Source organism: Zootoca vivipara, chromosome 6, assembly GCF_965207765.1.
Source record: "Zootoca vivipara chromosome 6, rZooViv2.hap1.1, whole genome shotgun sequence".
Classification (NCBI taxonomy): Eukaryota; Metazoa; Chordata; class Lepidosauria; order Squamata; family Lacertidae; genus Zootoca; species Zootoca vivipara.
In genome coordinates this window covers 40,258,837-40,276,458 of record NC_142589.1, presented here as the reverse complement: position 1 = coordinate 40,276,458, position 17,622 = coordinate 40,258,837, and the positions used below count along the sequence as shown (strand labels likewise).

Genomic DNA, 17,622 nt, shown 5'->3' with positions numbered 1-17,622 from the left:
CTTTACATAAATGAACAGTTTGTTCTAGCCATAGCGCATTTCACTTCTGCCAACTTGCTTTCAAATAGCTGTGGAATTAAACCATTATGTTTGAAAGTGAGCTGGCAGTTAGCCAGTGTAGAAAAGTAGAGGACTCTAGTGCTGAAATTGCAACTAGAGTAAACTATTGCATTTTTACAGCATTGGTGCAAACATACTCCCAGATGAATAAGTGAAAGGTATTCTCACTGTGAGAATACCCACTGTTACTGGTTGTGTACCTCAACTGAGAAAGCAACTGAGATGCAAAAGAGGTAGGGAACTGGAGATTTTGAGCATCCAGGTCACCAGTTTCTTCATCCCTTCCTTAAAACATTGTTGGCTCTTGTAACAGAGGACCCAGGAACAAATACCCGTAGCTGGACAGATGACAGAGCAACTGTGGAATCCTACCAGAATATTGAAAACAAGTGTTCAATGGGCCTCCAGAGTTTAGGAGTATTTTACTGCTGCATCCATTATTTTCTTTTCCATTTTTCCATTTTCCACATCTTTTACATTTTCCTCTAAAATAATCCAACACAAATAGCAATAACAAAATATTAAAATATTAACACAATTACATATTAATGCAATTAAAGACAATATAATAGCAATAATGCAACAGAGTGCTATTGGGATAAAATACCAAAGATACAGGTTCTAAAAACAGTTTTTTAAAATTAGTATTTCATAAATAACTAGGTCAGTGATAGAGAGGAGGGAGAAATTAAATACAGGTTTTTTAAGCCAAGTCTATAAAATTCTCACTTTCTGAAACAATATAACAACTGAAACATGGCCATTTTTCAAAATTTAGTCTCATCTGAATATTGCAATGCAGTTCTGCAACCAATAAAATGCAGCTATGAAGTGGAAATGAATATACAAGTGAAAATAGCATACTGAAATGCATTATTTCAGGAGAAACTGCATACAGAAATAGACTTATTAGGGTAAATTTGCACCAAAAAAGCTGAATAATTTCTATTAGGATTTCTTGGAGGGGGGGAGTCACTAAAGGCTGCAGAATTGTGGAGAGATAATTTAAGACTGGAGGAATGAGAAACTACAGTAGGATAACTGAAACAGAATAATCTTTCAGTCCCTAGTGAGGGAAAGCTTTCACCATCACTTTATCACTACATAGCAGCAACTTGTCTACAAAGAAAAAAACAAAGATTTCATTACAGAGGAAGGTATATTAATACTGTGAGAAATGGCATCCACCTAAAAGTTCTGGCACTCAAGCATTGCTGCCTTTTTAGAATTTCTTGGGCGTTTTGAGCATCTGCCTTGGTAACTAAGTGTAACACTGTCCAAATCTCAGCCTGTTACTGATCTATTGAAAGACCTTCACAAGGAAGTTAGTTTCCCTTCCAGTCAACAAAAGCACTGCTGTGTTCATCACCAGGATTGAAAAGCACATGGAGAATCCCTCACATGTTCTCATCTACAATCAGGTCAGTCTGCAAGTGACGAGCAAAATCAGGGTGAGAAGCACGGGCAATGGCACTTCTCTGTGGATGGTTTTTTTACTCTCTCATTATTTTGGAAGGGACATATTTTATTTACTAAAATGTTTATAGCCTACAATCAATCTGGTTTGATTAGGCATTATAAAACCATAGTCCCCTGGAATTTAAACTATTGTTGGGCTTAGACAGCATTGCTCACTTCAGATATTTGGCTTCTGCTCATAGCATTTGACCTAACTCTGTCCTAGACCGCACTGCTGATTTCCAGCCCAGTCTCTGCCTGGCAATCCCCCCCCCCCCCGGTACACCAAAGCAGAGCTTGAGAACTTGCGATTTTATAGAGGGAATTAGAATCCAACAACAATCATCCCTGACCATTGACCCTGCTGGCTGGGGATTATCCAAAATGGATTCCAACAACATATGTAGGGCCATCAGTTCCTTATCTCCACCCTAAATTATCTCTGGAGCCCAACTTTAAAAAATATATATCAGTGGACACAGTAGTGCAGGCCAGGTCCCTGGCCTCGATTGGCAGTTTCATGAGGCACCCTGTCCACCCAACCATAATTGAGGTGTATTTTCTCAAATTCGTGGGTGAGGTTCTGTGACAAATTCGTGGGTGAGGTTCTGTAATAAAACTTGGCACCGTGTATCATGCAGTACACATTGATATTGTAAATGTTAACCAGGGATTTAGGAATACAGTACTGTACTGTCTATTGATACCACCGTGTGGTCAATGTTTGTATTGCACCTTAAAACTTTATGCATGCCTTCAAACAAACTTGCAAGCTTTGCTGTAGCTCCACCTGCATTTATTCAAACACTGGAGTTTACCATGTGTCTGCAGCTATTTGTGTTCCCATTTAATTTGCATAATCCACATGATATTACCCTCAAACAACACCAGTCTCAATTGCTCTCCACCTGTAGATTTGCATTTATCCAACACGTGGACAATCCGAGAAACTAGGCTTCAAACTGCTCCACTTAGGTTTGCAGACAAATTGTTTTGATGTTTAGGTGAGGGTGGATCAACTGTCATTTTATGCTATTCACCTTTCCACACCCACTACTTCCTCAGTGCTTTCATTTCTTTTCCGGCAGTGTTATTTCCAGCGTGCTCCTGCGCAATACCAGAAGATTGCACAAACAATTTTACAGTTGCCTGTGCCCCGTTCCACACTTCCTGGGTAGGATTTGAACAAAGAAACAGAAACAGAAAAAACAAGCAGCACACATAGTTATCTGTGTGCATTCTCTGTTGCTACTTAATTGGTGCAGCAGAATTAACAAATTAGGAGTTAGGGGGAAAACACAAAAGTGAATTGCTGTGGGTATGAACCAGAAAGGCCAAAGTTGCTCCCTGTACACATTCAAATGTGTGGGGCAGGGAAAGTGGACAAGGCCAAATGTGGACAAGTCCTATTTGGGGAGGAAATCGGCTCTGCTTGTGTACCTTTTGATGTTTTGTTTATTGTTTATTGCTACCGGTACTTGTTACTACTTTATTACTACTTTCACTCTGGAAAGGCGACACACAAATAAAATGATTGATTGCAAAAAAGTGGTATGCAGTCAGTATATGCTGCACGATTATAGGGACAAGGAAATAGCAGCAGGTATAAAAAGGTATGCATTGTTCCAAACTGTAGTCTCTTAATCTACTAAAAGCTTCAAAAACTCATTCCAAGTGGTAGTTTGATTAGCAGAATTATCACTGGTGGTTTCCCTCGCTCCCTCTCTACTAGATCACCCCATCCATATACTTCTCAAAGAACTCCAAAAGGTTAGACAGGACTTAGCTTTGCAGAAGCTATGCTGATCCTTCTTTAGCAAATCTTGTCCTTCTATATCGGAGTGCGGGACCTCAGGCCCAGGGCCGGATGCAGCCCTCTAGGCCTTCACGATTCTCCCCAAGCATGGTCCATTCCACACCCCACCTTTCTGTAGGCCTCCTCCACACCCTCAGCTGGTTTTGCCTGAACTGTGTCCCTGAATTTTATTAATGCCTTTTGCTTGCCTTGATGGAGGATGGAGAGGTATGCATGTGTCAACCTGTGGCTTTTGAATGGCTAGTATGTAGCCTATTGTACAAAGGGCAAGAGACACATCAATTGCTCTGCCCACTTTTGCCTCTTGCCCTTCCCACCACTGGCATGTGGCTGCCAGGTTACCCCTGAGGGAATGTGGCCCCTGAGTTGAGAAAGTTTCCTCCCACGTGTTCTACATGCTTTGTGGATTTTCCTTTATTGATGCATTCTATCAATTTTCCTGGAAGAGATGTTAAGCCAACTTAATCTAAAGTGATGAAGTAAGCAGAGTGAAAATTAGGCCCAGGAACAAAGCTTGTGGTAAGATTGCTCCTGCGTTAGCAATGAATATCAGCATCAGGTCTACAAAGTGATTCTGGCACTTGAGCGATGCTGCCTTTCCAGTATTTATTGAATGATCTGAGCATCTGTCTTGGAAACAGAATGTCACCTTCTCTAACTCTCAGGCTGTTACTGATCTGTAGAAATACCTCCACTGTAGTATCCCATGGGTTTGGGAAAGGTGCGAGGAAACTTAGCAACAGGTCTGCCCTAAGAAAAAGAAGCAGGAGAAGTCAGGATAACTTCAATAGTTGTATTTATTTGTGAACAAATATCAGCAATTCAGCATAGCAGATACATAGGCACAACTATGTTCCCACTAGTTCCCACTCACCATAATGAGGGCAGAGCAGTTTCTACTAGAGACTCAGTACATTCACCAAGGTAGTTTCTTGCCCTTCCAGTTAACTAAAGTGCCATTGTGCTCATCAGCGAGGTTAGGAAGCACCTGGAGAATCCCTCGCACGCTCTCATCGACAGTCATGACAGCCTGTGAGAGACAAACAGCAGTGAGAAGCACAGCCAATGTCTCTTCTTTGTGGACAGCTGGATTTATCCTCCTACATGTTGGGTGTGAAGGAATCATTTATTCATTCATTCATTTAAACATTTATAGCACCAGATTTTGCTCTGTTGTCTGACCCCAACGACCAATCTGGCTGTAAGAGGATAAGCAGCTAGTCTCACTGGAAAAGGCCCTGCCTGGCTGAGGGCTTGCTTGCTCCCCACAAAGTGCCGACCTCTTGCCAGCCTTTGACAACATTGCCCACTTTGAGTCCTTTGGGCGCACTTTTTCTGTGCCGAGAACTTGACCCTAACTCTACCCCCTTCAACCCTGAATCAGGGTTTAATGTTGAGTGTCTCTGAGTTTTGTACAAAATGCCCTGGATATATTTGATAATGTATGTATCATGATAATTGGTGCAGCTTTTATCATAGAACCTCACTCACAAGGTCTGTAAGGGTGGAAAAATAGACTTGTGGCTCCTGGACCACAGTGGAGAACAGAGCGGCCCATGAAAATTGCCAAATCTGGCCAACCTAGCCTACAGCAGAGATGGGGAACCACCAATCTGTGAGCCAGACCTGGTCTGCATTACCATTCCATCAGCCCACTGTCTCTTACCTTAGATCCCACCACATGTAAGCCCTTGACTTCACTTGCCTCTTCTGCCATGACAAACAAGCACACACTTTCCTGCCTGCTGGTCTTTCTGCTGTGGAAAACAACCCACCTGGAACTATCTCTCCTTTTCCTCTGGGAGGCGATGAAGAGAAGAGACTGCCTGGCAGGTGCATACATGAGCTCAGAGGCTCAACCATGGAATGTATCAGTTCAGCTAGAGCAGTCTCCTTGTGTCTAACAATCTTCAATAGCTTTGCTTATGTTATTTAACTATCTTTTAAAGGAGCTCCTCCCAAAAATTGGCACCCACCTCCTGGGTGCCCATGTCTGTTTTCACCCACCCTGGGTGAACTGCTGTACACAAAATCCCATCCTCTTTGTAAGTCAGAGACTGGCACATTGTCAGCATGTTGAGAGCAGCCTGAAAGGGAAAGAGAGAGAAAGTGGGTAGCAAACATCACCATGGAAAGGTTAAAGCCCTATCACTTTTGTTGTGGAACATCAGCAGGACCACCTAGGCTTGCCAAAGAGTCGTTCCCAGTGGTGGAGCTTCATGCTCCGGCACCGGGGGCAGGGCTGTCGCCCGTTCTGGGGGTGGGGTGCGCCTCCCGGAGGGCCGTGGCACGCATTCCAGGGCCGTGCTGCGCCTCCCGGAGGGGCATGGCACACGTTCCGGGGGCGGGGTGGGCGCCCGCGATGGCACCCCTTGGAGCCCGCCGCTTGGGGCGGCCCGCCCCCACAGCCCCTATCTTCCTATGCCCCTGGTCGTTCCCTCTGCGGGAAGCTGCTGCAAATCATACTTCCCTGATAATTCTGACTTGTATTTGCAAACCTGCACTTCTTAAAATTCACATCAATAGAATATGATGTGGCCCAGTTTCCTATATTTGCAAAAGAAAACTAGGACAGTGAACTCCCTTAGATACAGCCACTTGTTTGGATAGGCAGTGTGCCCAGTAGCAGGGCACACTCCCTAGGTGCAAGAAATGTCACCTACCTTGCTGCAGCGGTAGGCAATTACAGGCTTAGAATAGGTTGCAGGGACTAACTCAATACAGCCTAATAGAGAGGAGATGTTGACAATAGCTGCCTTGCTGCAGCTCAGCCCCTTCTGCGAACTTCCTTGGGCTGCCTTCCTTAATAGAGGCAGGAAAGCCTGGAATGAGGAAAGAGAGGAAGAGAGAAAATAATCCAGGAAAACTCAGTGCCCACTTCATTTGCCTTATGTATTTATTCTCATGTAACAATCTACACTTGTACTGTAAGTAATGCCATTTTTACCCCATCCTCCCCCCAAAAAGTTCAAGCCATTGTTAATGATTCCTCCCCCATTTTGTTCTACCTTCTTCTTGTGCCAAAAAAGATGGGACACCGTTGTCTAGCTAGTGCACTATTCTGCCTTTTTATTCCCAGCAACACTTCAACTTCACTAATTCAAATCCTGCATCAAAGTCAGGTGACACAAACTTTTCAGTTTGCACGACGTGTTACACACGTGGAATTTGGAAAAGGGAGACAGAGCACCTGCAGCTCAAGGAGCTTGATGCTAACTTTTTGTGCAGTTCAGCCAGCAGCAGTTCTCGTGCCACTGTGGCTCCAGCATATTTGAGATTTGTGGAGACTCCTTCATTAGGCAATGGATTCAGTATGTCAATGGTGGCCCCTCCTACCAGAATTTTCAGGAAGCGTACATGTCTTTACATTCAGAAACCAGTGAAGAGTACTTTGATTACCCTGACACTCTATTGTGAATGGTCATTATGCTTATTTTACATATATTTAGGATATACCTAACTGATGTAGCATGCATTTCTTACTTTTAGTGATCTTTTGACCCAACTGTTTACACTCCCCACACAAACCCCTGGATATATTTACAGTACTGTATCTGCAAAAGACACTTCATGCATCAGATGAAGTGATTCATTTGACTGCTCCGAGCCAGGCATTTGCACCCTCAAGCAACTGTACCTTGCTCACTAGCAATGGCCCAGTCACATTGGTCTTGTATACATCTTCCATGTCTTCCTCGCTCACAGTGTCTAGCGTCATGCCTTTCAAAATGCCAGCATTGTTTATTAGCACATTCAGCCCTGTGTCTTTCAGGTAGTCCCCAACAAATGCTGCAGCTTCTGTAACGCTTGCAAGATTTGTAGCATCTGCAAAAGCAGAAACAAAAGAGATGGTTAGAAGCAGGATGAGTTGGGGAGCACTGGGAGCAATTCTGACCATTCTAACTCCACCTACAAAATGCAGGGACAATCTATGGACTTCAGCTACAGCAATGCAAAAGAAAGAATGGTTCTCAAAGCGCTCCCAATAAGTTCATTGTAGCTGTTAATGCCCAACTTGATTCTCTTCTTCAGGAGGTAATCTGAACTACACAGAATTATACATTAAAAAGAATTTGGAAACGGTCCTTAAATATTTTTAAAACCTCTTAACAAACGCATTTTAGAACAAGAGTGGCCCATGTGGTATTCCAGCAACATCTGGAGAGCAAAACTCCCATCATCCCTGACAACTGGCTGTGCTTTGGGGGGCTGATGGGAATTGAGAGTACCATGTGTTCAGAGGGCAACACATTGAGACCCTTGCTTTAGAACAGGCATCCCCAAACTGCGGCCCTCCAGATGTTTTGGCCTACAACTCCCATGATCCCTAACTAACAGGACCAGTGGTCGGGGAAGATGGGAATTGTAGTCCAAAACATCTGGAGGGCCAAAGTTTGGGGATGCCTGCTTTAGAATAACCAACTAAACCTTACATCTCTAACTCCAATTCACAACTGTGCAACACAAAACCATTATTAGTATAAAACAAACCCATTAACATAGAGCACACAGTGTTAGCGAACCCACTTATATTCAGAACAACAAATAAGCTTTCGAAGCAAGCCAAAAAAGAAAAGGTGGAGACACAGACTTTTTGTTGGAACACTGCAGGAAAATACCATTGAAGCTTCTTTTTTGGCCAGATGCAGTTAAAAAACCAAATGACCTATCTTGCCCCTATAAGATTATAGATTCTGTTATGGGCAAAACCATTGTAACCCAATGGTGTTTTGTTTTGTTCATTTGGCAAAATCCACTAAAATGGGTAAAACTTGGTTGGTGACAACTCTATATCCTTTCTTGGACAATGAAGCACAAGCCACTGGCTTCTTGATGTTTATTGTCAGTGAAGCAACATGTAATCTGCTTGCAATCAGGATCATCATTCTTATTTGAGGGAAGATCAATACATTGTTAGTCAGAGAACCGTGAGCTGTTAGTAACAGACTGGCAAGAAGAAATGGTTTTTCAAGATCCCTTGAAGCTCTTGAAAATGCAAACTCCTGTATATAGTACGTAAACTCGTCTGTCTTCCTGTATGGGCAATAATCTACATTTTCAAAGGAGGCTGGAATTTGGTAGATGCTTTTGTTTATTGAATCATATGCAGGAGGCACCCTTGTTTAATGCTTTATATATAGAATCATAAGGCACTATTTACTTACACTGGTCTTCAGCTTTGTAAAGGATTTCGTGAGAATGAGTTCTTATTTCTTCTCTGATTAGCCTACTGTATATCACTGGGTTTATCTTTAAAAAAAAATCAAGAATGATGCCTGGTGTTCTGCAGCAGCAGGTTAAAACCTCCTGTTCTAATATATGAAGTTTAGAGTACTCATTTGTTGTTGTTGTTTAGTCGTTTAGTTGTGTCTGACTCTTCGTGACCCCATGGACCAGAGCACGCCAGGCACTCCTGTCTTCCACTGCCTCCCGCAGTTTGGTCAAACTCATGTTCGTAGCTTTGAGAACACTGTCCAACCATCTCGTCCTCTGTCGTCCCCTTCTCCTGGTGCCCTCGATCTTTCCCAACATCAGGGTCTTTTCCAGGGAGTCTTCTCTTCTCATGAGGTGGCCAAAGTATTGGAGCCTCAGCTTCAGGATCTGTCCTTCCAGTGAGCACTCAGAGCCGATTTCCTTCAGAATGGATAGGTTTGATCTTCTTGCAGTCCATGGGACTCTCAAGAGTCTCCTCCAGCACCATAATTCAAAAGCATCAATTCTTCGGCGATCAGCCTTCTTTATGGTCCAGCTCTCACTTCCATACATCACTACTGGGAAAACCATAGCTTTAACTATACGGACCTTTGTCGGCAAGGTGATGGCTCTGCTTTTTAAGATGCTGTCTAGGTTTGTCATTGCTTTTCTCCCAAGAAACAGGCGTCTTTTAATTTCGTGACTGCTGTCACCATCTGCAGTGATCAAGGAGCCCAAGAAAGTAAAATCTCTCACTGCCTCCATTTCTTCCCCAGGGGGCATGATTGTGACTATCATGATGGGACCCTGCACTTCTAAAGTAGCCACTGTACCCATGACACTAGGTAACAGAATTATGAAAAGCTACAAATTGTGGAGGGAGGAACTGCATTAAACTTCCTCCCTCTATAGTGGGCCAATGCCGTATTCCAGCTAAGATGCAAATGACTGAAGAAAAAGGGCACAGATCTCTAGCTACCAGGATCCAAACCAAGAGGCTATTTCCTCCATCCTTTGGGGAGAAGATGGAATGATACAGAAGGGTTTGCTGCTAATGAAGGGAGAGGAGTGAAAGTGGAAGAGTCCCAATACTATTGGCTGGCTGTATGAAGGCTAAAAGGTAAGTGGGAGAGAAGGCATACCCAACTTCACTATCACAAGGTTTGGATGACTGGAAGCCAATTTCCTCAGTTCCTGAAAAGACATAAAGAGCAGGACAATAAACATTAAGAAGTAAAATTATGTTAGGTAGGCTGCTGTTGGAGTATGCCCTATTACTTCAGGGTATTATTATTATTATTATTAACAAAATACTGAGGATGATCCAGCCATATTTAAGCACTCATTGGAATAAGTAGGAATTAAAACATGTTTGGACTTTTTCTATCCCTACTGATTCTTGAAGTGGGTCTAAGTGCTCTGACACGATTGGAAGACTGACGGGCATAGCAATATTTTGCATTCAAATAAAATATTGATCATGAATATGGTGGTTTTGCATTGGCAGCTGGGAGGTCAAGACAATTTTAGATTAACGTTGTCATAAGAATGATTTGTGGATAACCAACTCTTAATGATTTCACACCTTGTTTCATTACATATTTGCCTTTAATGATGCTATACAAGTGAGACTGATCATTATCTAGCTCAGTACTGTTTTCTCAGTATAAAACAATTACTTACCAATAGCTAGCTCTCTCTCTCTCTCTCTCTCTCTCTCTCTCTCTCTCTCTCTCTCTCTCTCTCTGTGTGTGTGTGTGTGTGAGAGAGAGAGAGAGAGAGAGAGAGTGAGAGAGAGAGAGAGAGAGAGAGAGAGAGATTGTTCTAATGAACTATGGTGAAGATTATAAAACCATGGTCTACTAACAGTGCAGTCATAATAATAATAATAATAATAATAATAATAATAATAATAATAATAATAATAATTTATTAATCTTACCCCGCCCATCTGGCTGGGTTTCCCCAGCTACTCTGGGTGGCTTCCAACAAAATATTAAAATACAATAGTCCGTCAAACATCAAAAGCTTCCCTAAACACACATTAAAAGCTTCCCTATGCACATCTTACTCCAAAGAAAGCCTCATTAATTTAAATGAGACTTACTCATTGGTGAAGTGTATAAAGGATTTCAGCCTAAAAGTGCTTTCCACCATGGCTGGTTCTTGGCTACTTTCCTTGCTATAAATGCATTCAATCAAAGTCTCATGCCAGTGCTGATGAGACTGATAATTCAAGGTTCATCTCCAGTTTTCTGCTCAAGCTTACTTTATACCCCTCTTCTTGAGCTTTTAGCTAACCTAGGAGTTTAAATAAACACAATGAGTAATGATATCCTTCGCCTTGCTTCAACACGTTTTTGGGGTGAAAGTTCCTACCTAACAGGTGACAGCGATAACTAGTGCAATATAACTTCCCGCCTCCTACGCTTTGATTCCCGGAAAGTGCTGCTCTTCCTCCTTCCCTCAATTCCCAGTCACCCGACCAGCCCCAATCTCCACCCGTTTTCTCGGAAATAAACCCTGCTCAATTCAATGGGGCTTCCCACCGACCAAGGCTGCATTCCTGCGCCAGTTTACCGGAGACTAAGCCCCAGGGACCAAAGCGGGACTTGCTTCCGAGAACCCTCCTCCGCCCCTAAAGAAGCGGCTCCCAAGCAGCCCATCTTGGGGCTTGAGCCTCTCACCTGTCCGCGCTCCCCGTCCGGAGACCGGCTGCAGGCAAAGAGCCACTGCGGCGGGCTGGGCATATCCAGGAGCTGGCGAACCATCTCCAGGCCGATGCCACGGTTGGCTCCGGTCACCAAGACGCTGCGCGCTCCCAAGCCCTCCATGTCCATGAGCATCTGCTGCACCGCCGGCCCGGGACTGCCTCCGACAGAAAACCTGCCTGTGGGACAACACCCTTCACGCCTTCTCTACTACCCGCCACACACCGCCCCCCTGGGGCCGCTTGCGGGAACTGGAGCCTTTCCTCGCAGCCTAAAGACTGTGATTTTTGATAACAGTGTAAAAGAAGGGGTACTCTGCACTTTGCGGAAGGCGTGCCTCAGTGGCAGAGCATCTGCTTTGCATACAGAAGGATCCACGTACAATCTCAGGCATCCTCGCTGGGAGAGAACCTCTCTGAAATCCTGGAGAACCGCTGCTGCCAGTCAGTGTAGACAATACTGAGCTGGAAGGAGAAACAGTCTGACTCAGTGTAAGATAATTTCCCGTGTTCCTCTGTAGGCCCAGCATGGGTGAAACAGCTGCTCATGCCAATATATCATCTAAGGCTGTTGCTGTTTACTCGGGATCTAACCTGCTCCCACTGCCTGGTGTTTGAAATTGTAGACAATCACTATCTTTCCTCTTGTAAGTTTGTGAGATATATTTCTGTTCAGTGTATATTCCTTCAAACCAGCTTCCATGGGCGTAGCCAGGGGGGCAGCTGCCCCCAGTAAGTAAAAATCAATAACAATACATCGCCAACTCAGGTTTTGCTCCCCCCCCCCAAGAAAAGGCCTGCTTCCCCCCAACAAAAATCCAATTTGAAACTGTAACCTACATCCACTTTGAGGTTAAGGTGTTTACATTTGGGACGTCATTTGCAGGTGTGTAGATGACAGCTTACTGAATAGGAGTTTGGTTTTCCCTCCCCTGCAACACCTCCCAATAGGTAAGTGAAGACATCCCATCCCCCTCCCTGGACAGCAGTGTGCAAATGCAACTTGAAACACAGCAAGCCCCCCAGGCCCCCAAATAATCTCACTGTTTTAAGCAACCCATGTGTACATAAGCAAAAAGTAGGGGGAAGCATCTTCTAATGGAAGGCAATATGATCCAACATCCTGCTTGATGCAACAAATGGGGATTTGTTTGAAGATCTCCAATAATCTTGAGCTCATTCACCTCCTTTGGGAATAGGTTGCATCCATTGTCAAATGGCTCTTAACTGTTTAGAATGTGGGGGGGGGACTTTTTCGGAACAAGGAGGACACTTGCATCTCAGCAACCTTCTAGAGGGCAAACATCTTGTTAACATGACGTTTTCACAATGGGTTTCATACATAGCTGTCAAGTTCTCCCTTTTATAAAGAGAAATTCCCTTATGCTGAATAGGATTCCTTGCAAGAAAGGGGAAAACTTGACAGCTATGGTTTCATATAAGAACAGTATGTCTGGCTTGGTTTTTTTTTTAAAAAAAAAAGACTCAAAATGAGCCTTCTTTTAATCAGTGAAGCCAACCCCCTTACACTAAACATTTTTATCTTATACAATGATGTCATTGTAACCAATCAATTTAACCTTTCTGATTTTTAGCTTCAATTCATATTTTAAAAGTTGTTGTGTGCTTGAGCTAATCCTTGTGATTAAATCTATGTTATAGCCAAGTATATAAAATGGTTCATAACTCACTTTGATACCATGTACCCTGAACAAATGGACACTTCATAATCCTATCTAAACTTCCTCCATGCTCCTTTGCTCCTCACCATCTCCAGACCTCACTGTTTAAGTCAAGATCACCATTTTACAACAGCCCAACCTGGAGGCAAAACATTTTTAAGATGAATTGGTGAAGGTTCCCTAAATGTAGTAGAGAGAGATCCTGTTAACAGGAATAAAAAGAAGTACTGTAAACAGAGAAACCTCCATAACCAGAGACCAGAGGCAACCTCCCGCTCAACCTACAAACAATAAACATATACTGTATCTTACAATAAAACTGCCATTTTGCAGACAAAAGCTCAGCAGAGAATACAAGTATTAGTCCAAAATAACAAGGTATATTTTAACAGCTGATTCTAACAAGGGAATTGTAATTTTCAGTTTTCATTTCACATTTCTTTTTCTTGTCTTTTGGAGTGTTAAGCCTCCAGTCAAAAATATCTGCAACCTGCATCTTGTTCTCAGCAGCATGTGTCATGAAAGACCACAGCATAAAAGGAAATCCACATTTGTATCTGATGTTAGCCTCACTAAATTTAGCTGTGCAGAAATATAGTGGATGTCTTTTTTTTTGCAGTCATAGGCTTCAAGTTTTGGTAAAGTTCAGTCTATGTCCCCTTCAACTTTATCTGGTCAATTTGCCTAGTCAGTTTCAAGATGTTCCTTTATAGCACTGTTTGTGAATTAATGATTATGTCCTATGTGAGAAATCCTTCTTTAGGCTTTGGGACTAGGCTAGGGCTCAATGGGCATATTCAATTTGATCTACAGTGAGACCAATTTCAGTGAATTGTTTAGAGAACCAATCTGCCCATCATATTTTGTTTCTCCAGACCTTCTTCATCCCATCTGGCCTTCAAATTTGATCCGAGATCTGTTTTCCAGTTACTCAAGCTGGGCATCTATTTAATGTATAGCCTCTTCCATTTAAAAAAGGCTTTTTTTAAAGACTTCATTGACATATTAAATGCTTCAGAAGCTGTTTTAGTTCTTTTATCTTTCCTGTCAGTTCTGTCACTTTTTCTTCCAAAGATAAGTCATATTTAATTTAAGATCTTTTTTACTAGAAATAGCTGCAAAGTGAAATCAGAGAGAAGCTCTTGGGTATCTTTTGACAGTTTTCTGTATTTTTGGTGCCATTGTTAGGTCACTGTCAATTCTTTCAATGAAAGAATCAGACTCTATCTGTCCTTTCTTTAACATATGTCTCTAGGGTCATTTCTTTACAATTTAAATAGTACCTTGCATATCCTAGAACAAGTCAACTTGCTTCTCTTCTCTTCTCTTCTCTTCTCTTCTCTTCTCTTCTCTTCTCTTCTCTTCTCTTCTCTTCTCTCTCTTGTTCTGTTAGGCTGTGAAGAGTGAAGTCTGGGCAATTGTCCCCACTGATTCTAAATCTAAGAAAGTGGGGTAGCCTGTGTCACTCGTTTCTCAAAAGAAGCCTAAATCCAACCATCTTTCACCAGTCCTGTAAAACCCTACTACAGTATACACACATGGTTAAATATTTGCCCCTCCACTGGTGGCCATAGCAACACGGTTCAAACCACCAATCTTAAAGGCAAACATTGACATTTTATACCTGTAATTACGACAGAAGTAGAAAGTAGATTAGCAGCAGAATCTTGCGCATGTCGGCTGAGAAGCAAGTCCTACTGAGTTCAATGATGCTTAAGTTATGCCTCAGCAAGTGGTTATGAAACTGCATCCATGTCTCTTTTCATTATCCAAGACTGCAGTTAGCTTTTGGTTTTATGTCTTATTTTGTGTTTCAATTGTTTGTTTGTTTTTTACTGGGGTGGGGAGTCAATGCATCGCATCTCTGGTGCACGTACGCATAATGCACACAAACCACTAAGGCACCTTGCTGTGTACACCTTGCTGTTTCATAACCTGCAGTTGCTGGGGTATACATTTTAAATCATTAGCCTCTTGGAGGGCATTCAGTTTTTCTAGTACTGTATGGTCTTCTTCAAGTTGGTGCCTTCCAGATAGTTTGGACTCCAGCTCGCAGTAGTCCCAATCAGCACAGCCATGCACCTGCAGGGTACCAGCTTGGTGAAGGCTGCTCTTCTTATATATCTTTAACAGCTCCCCTGGGTATGATAGTTTTACCTCCTCATACTGTTCATGCTACAGAATGGTCCCTACTTCTGCACCACATGCTGAAGGACCATTTGGGGCTGTTTTCTGGGCTGTAGGCTTTGTGTTACATCTGTTGCAGGCATCCTGCTCTTCTTCCAAGACAACATGCTTCCAAGACAACATGATAATCCTGGGAACTAGTCAACACCAAGAGAGGCTAGCCTTAAAGGCTCAGTGGGTATTTAATCCCAGGATTCCTTGATCCAAGTTCAACTCTCTGCCTAGTGCTGAAATTATGCAAGAAAACAGAAGGGAGTGTGCACAAGCCCTATTTTGGCCAAATCAGAGTCCTGTGTAGTCTTCTCAAGAGAGGAGCTGAAGGGACTGTCAGAAAATGTAATGGGGGCAGGCCCATTCTGCACCACCTGTAATTAAAGGATGGATTATGTCCACTGCACTGCAATGTAGCTCATGTATTTTGTATGCTTGAGTGATGGGGAGTGGATTTGATAAAGCAGGAGTAGGGAGCAGGATCTGGCAAGCAGGGCCGGATCCTGTGTTCCCTCACTCGCTGCATGTCATGTTGACGGGTGAGTGGGAGGGTCCTGGTAATGCATAAAAGGTAAATTGAAGAGAGGCAAGGCAAGAGTTCAGGACGCAGATAGCATTAAGCTGGAGGCTAAAATGTCACTCCAGAAATAGGTAATCCCAGAATGAGCATTAAACAGAGCTGCAGCTCCACCTGGGTTACCAACTCTGCCTTTGGTGAGAGAAACCTCTTCACTTAATGGGTGACAAACCATAGACTCTTGATGGTGAAGAGGGATAGTGGTTCTGCTGGAGCTTCTGGTTTGGAGTCAGAGTGGGGCATCTCAACGTTTTTGGGCTAGATGCTGACAAAATGGGCTCCTGCTCTGTTGTTGCTTACAGTTGAGCGGGGACATTGAGGGCTGAAAAGTACCTCTCCAATCGGATGCCTCTTCCAAGTGCATGGATTCATTCCCCCAAAGATGGGGAGTTGAACCACTGGATCATTACATCAGGAGGGAGTCTTATGCCTATCTCATTCCTGGGGGCAACAACTGCCTATTCCTGTAGTGAAGCATTGATAACATCCTGTACCAAACTGTTCAGAGTAATCTACCTGGTAAACAGGCAAGGGCTCACATGGTTGGCTGAACACTTCCAAAACTGCATGCATCTTATGGCTGGTACACTAAATCTCCAAGTGGGTGCTTGGGTAAACAATCTCAAAGGCAACAATTGAACTTTTATATCTCATTAAAATGGAACAAAAGATGGAGGCAGATTAACCTGGGTCCCTTGCCAGTCTAAAAACTCTTTTTCCACTTCAGAAGTAATTTAATCTATGAGTACTTTGGCGTAAATAACATACGTAAGTCAGCAATGTAAGTCAAAAGTGCTAAGCACTTATGCCCAATATCTTTCCAAAATTTATGAGCATAACACTCATTTTTCCTTCTTAAGAGATTCTTATATGCACTTCACTGTACTAAGAGCCTCTTAATTTGATCATTAGATTTCTCTGTCCTTAAAGATCTACCGGTAGCAGCATTTACCAATGACTGTTATTCAACATTCTGCATCTAACTAAGTTTGTGTGAGAAATTTTGTTTCCTGATATCCAGGTTTTACGAAGCATGGGCTTAGGTTTTCTACAAGGGCTTGATATAAACTAGTTACTTTTCTTATTTATGAGTTAGCGTAGTCGTGGTCTGGTTCCCTAAGATCTGCCTTATTTCACCTGCCACAGGTAATGTCCATCTAATATGTCTTCCCCCGATGGAGACACCTTGCATAGGATGTGTGGCAGTGTGCTGTTTGCTGCTCTTTATGTAGCCTACCTATACCACCCATGAAAGGTGATTACTATCTGCCTGGTCTTCTAAATAGAAAGATTGAACTTTTGAATATATATATATATATATATATATATATATATATATGAATTCTTAACACTCAGAACTCCCTTGATCATTTAAAACTTGGTTGGTTCAAACAATTAGAGCATGTTTTTGTTATCTGCCTTCAGCCCTTTAACGATTTTCTCTACTTAAAGCTAGAATGTAGCTCACATACCAGATATAAATTTCAACTGGCAGACAGAGAAACCTCTCTCAGTTGCAAATAATAACCATTTCAAAGATAATTAGAGAAAGGGAAGCTTTTGTGCACCCAAAGCCCATCAGTGTTCTTACATGGCTTTGGGGCAAGATTTTGATTCCTCTAGTCTAAGTTGCTCAGCCCCGTCCAGATTCCTGGGAGCTGACAGCTTCTCAGTCTTCTGACGTAGAAAATAGCTTTTTCAGAGCATCAGAGGCTAATCTCCTGTTCACTCTTATCTCTATTGTGAATTTGGTAGCCAAGATTTATGCCTGGCTATCATCAATCACCGCTTAATTATGTCCATTGCCGACTTGCCAGTGTTTCCTTTGAGAATAAGGTAAAATGGAGGCTATAATGTATTTAAAATATGTGATTTGTTTACACATATACACAACCTGGAGTTTTCACTAGAGGGCTCAGGGCAGCAGCAGCAGCACCCCAAAACGTGC

The 17,622-nt window shown here is 42.8% G+C and overlaps 1 protein-coding gene across 3 annotated transcripts; it reads right to left on the bottom strand.

The window, feature by feature from the left end:
• Positions 1 to 3,924: 3,924 nt before the first annotated feature.
• On the bottom strand, positions 3,925 to 14,424 carry LOC118087782 (uncharacterized). 3 transcript variants are annotated; one of them, XM_088671057.1, is made up of 7 exons: positions 11,215 to 11,464; positions 9,670 to 9,721; positions 6,972 to 7,159; positions 5,998 to 6,156; positions 5,311 to 5,421; positions 4,209 to 4,364; positions 3,925 to 4,084 (listed from the first exon to the last, which is right to left on the bottom strand). In XM_088671057.1, exons 1-6 carry the CDS (start codon positions 11,371 to 11,373, stop codon positions 4,251 to 4,253), a joined length of 783 nt encoding a protein of 260 aa, XP_088527183.1. In that variant the 5' UTR covers positions 11,374 to 11,464; the 3' UTR covers positions 3,925 to 4,084; positions 4,209 to 4,250. The 3 variants fall into 3 exon arrangements, with proteins under 3 accessions (XP_088527183.1, XP_034976653.1, XP_088527184.1); XM_035120762.3 differs by lacking the exon at positions 3,925 to 4,084 and adding an exon at positions 14,203 to 14,424 and having other exon boundaries at positions 4,114 to 4,364; positions 11,215 to 11,702; XM_088671058.1 differs by lacking the exon at positions 3,925 to 4,084 and having other exon boundaries at positions 4,114 to 4,364; positions 5,342 to 5,421; positions 11,215 to 11,467.
• Positions 14,425 to 17,622: the final 3,198 nt, after the last annotated feature.

Excerpts from the sequence above, each read along its gene's own strand:
- LOC118087782 (XM_035120762.3), bottom strand. The coding sequence starts at position 11,373 with ATGCTCATGGACATGGAGGGCTTGGGAGCGCGCAGCGTCTTGGTGACC. Across the intron at positions 9,722-11,214 it reads CGGACGGGGAGCGCGGACAG|GAACTGAGGAAATTGGCTTC; the intron begins GTGAGAGGCTCA and ends ATGTCTTTTCAG. Across the intron at positions 4,365-5,310 it reads CAGACATGGGCACCCAGGAG|GCTGTCATGACTGTCGATGA; the intron begins GTGGGTGCCAAT and ends TGTCTCTCACAG.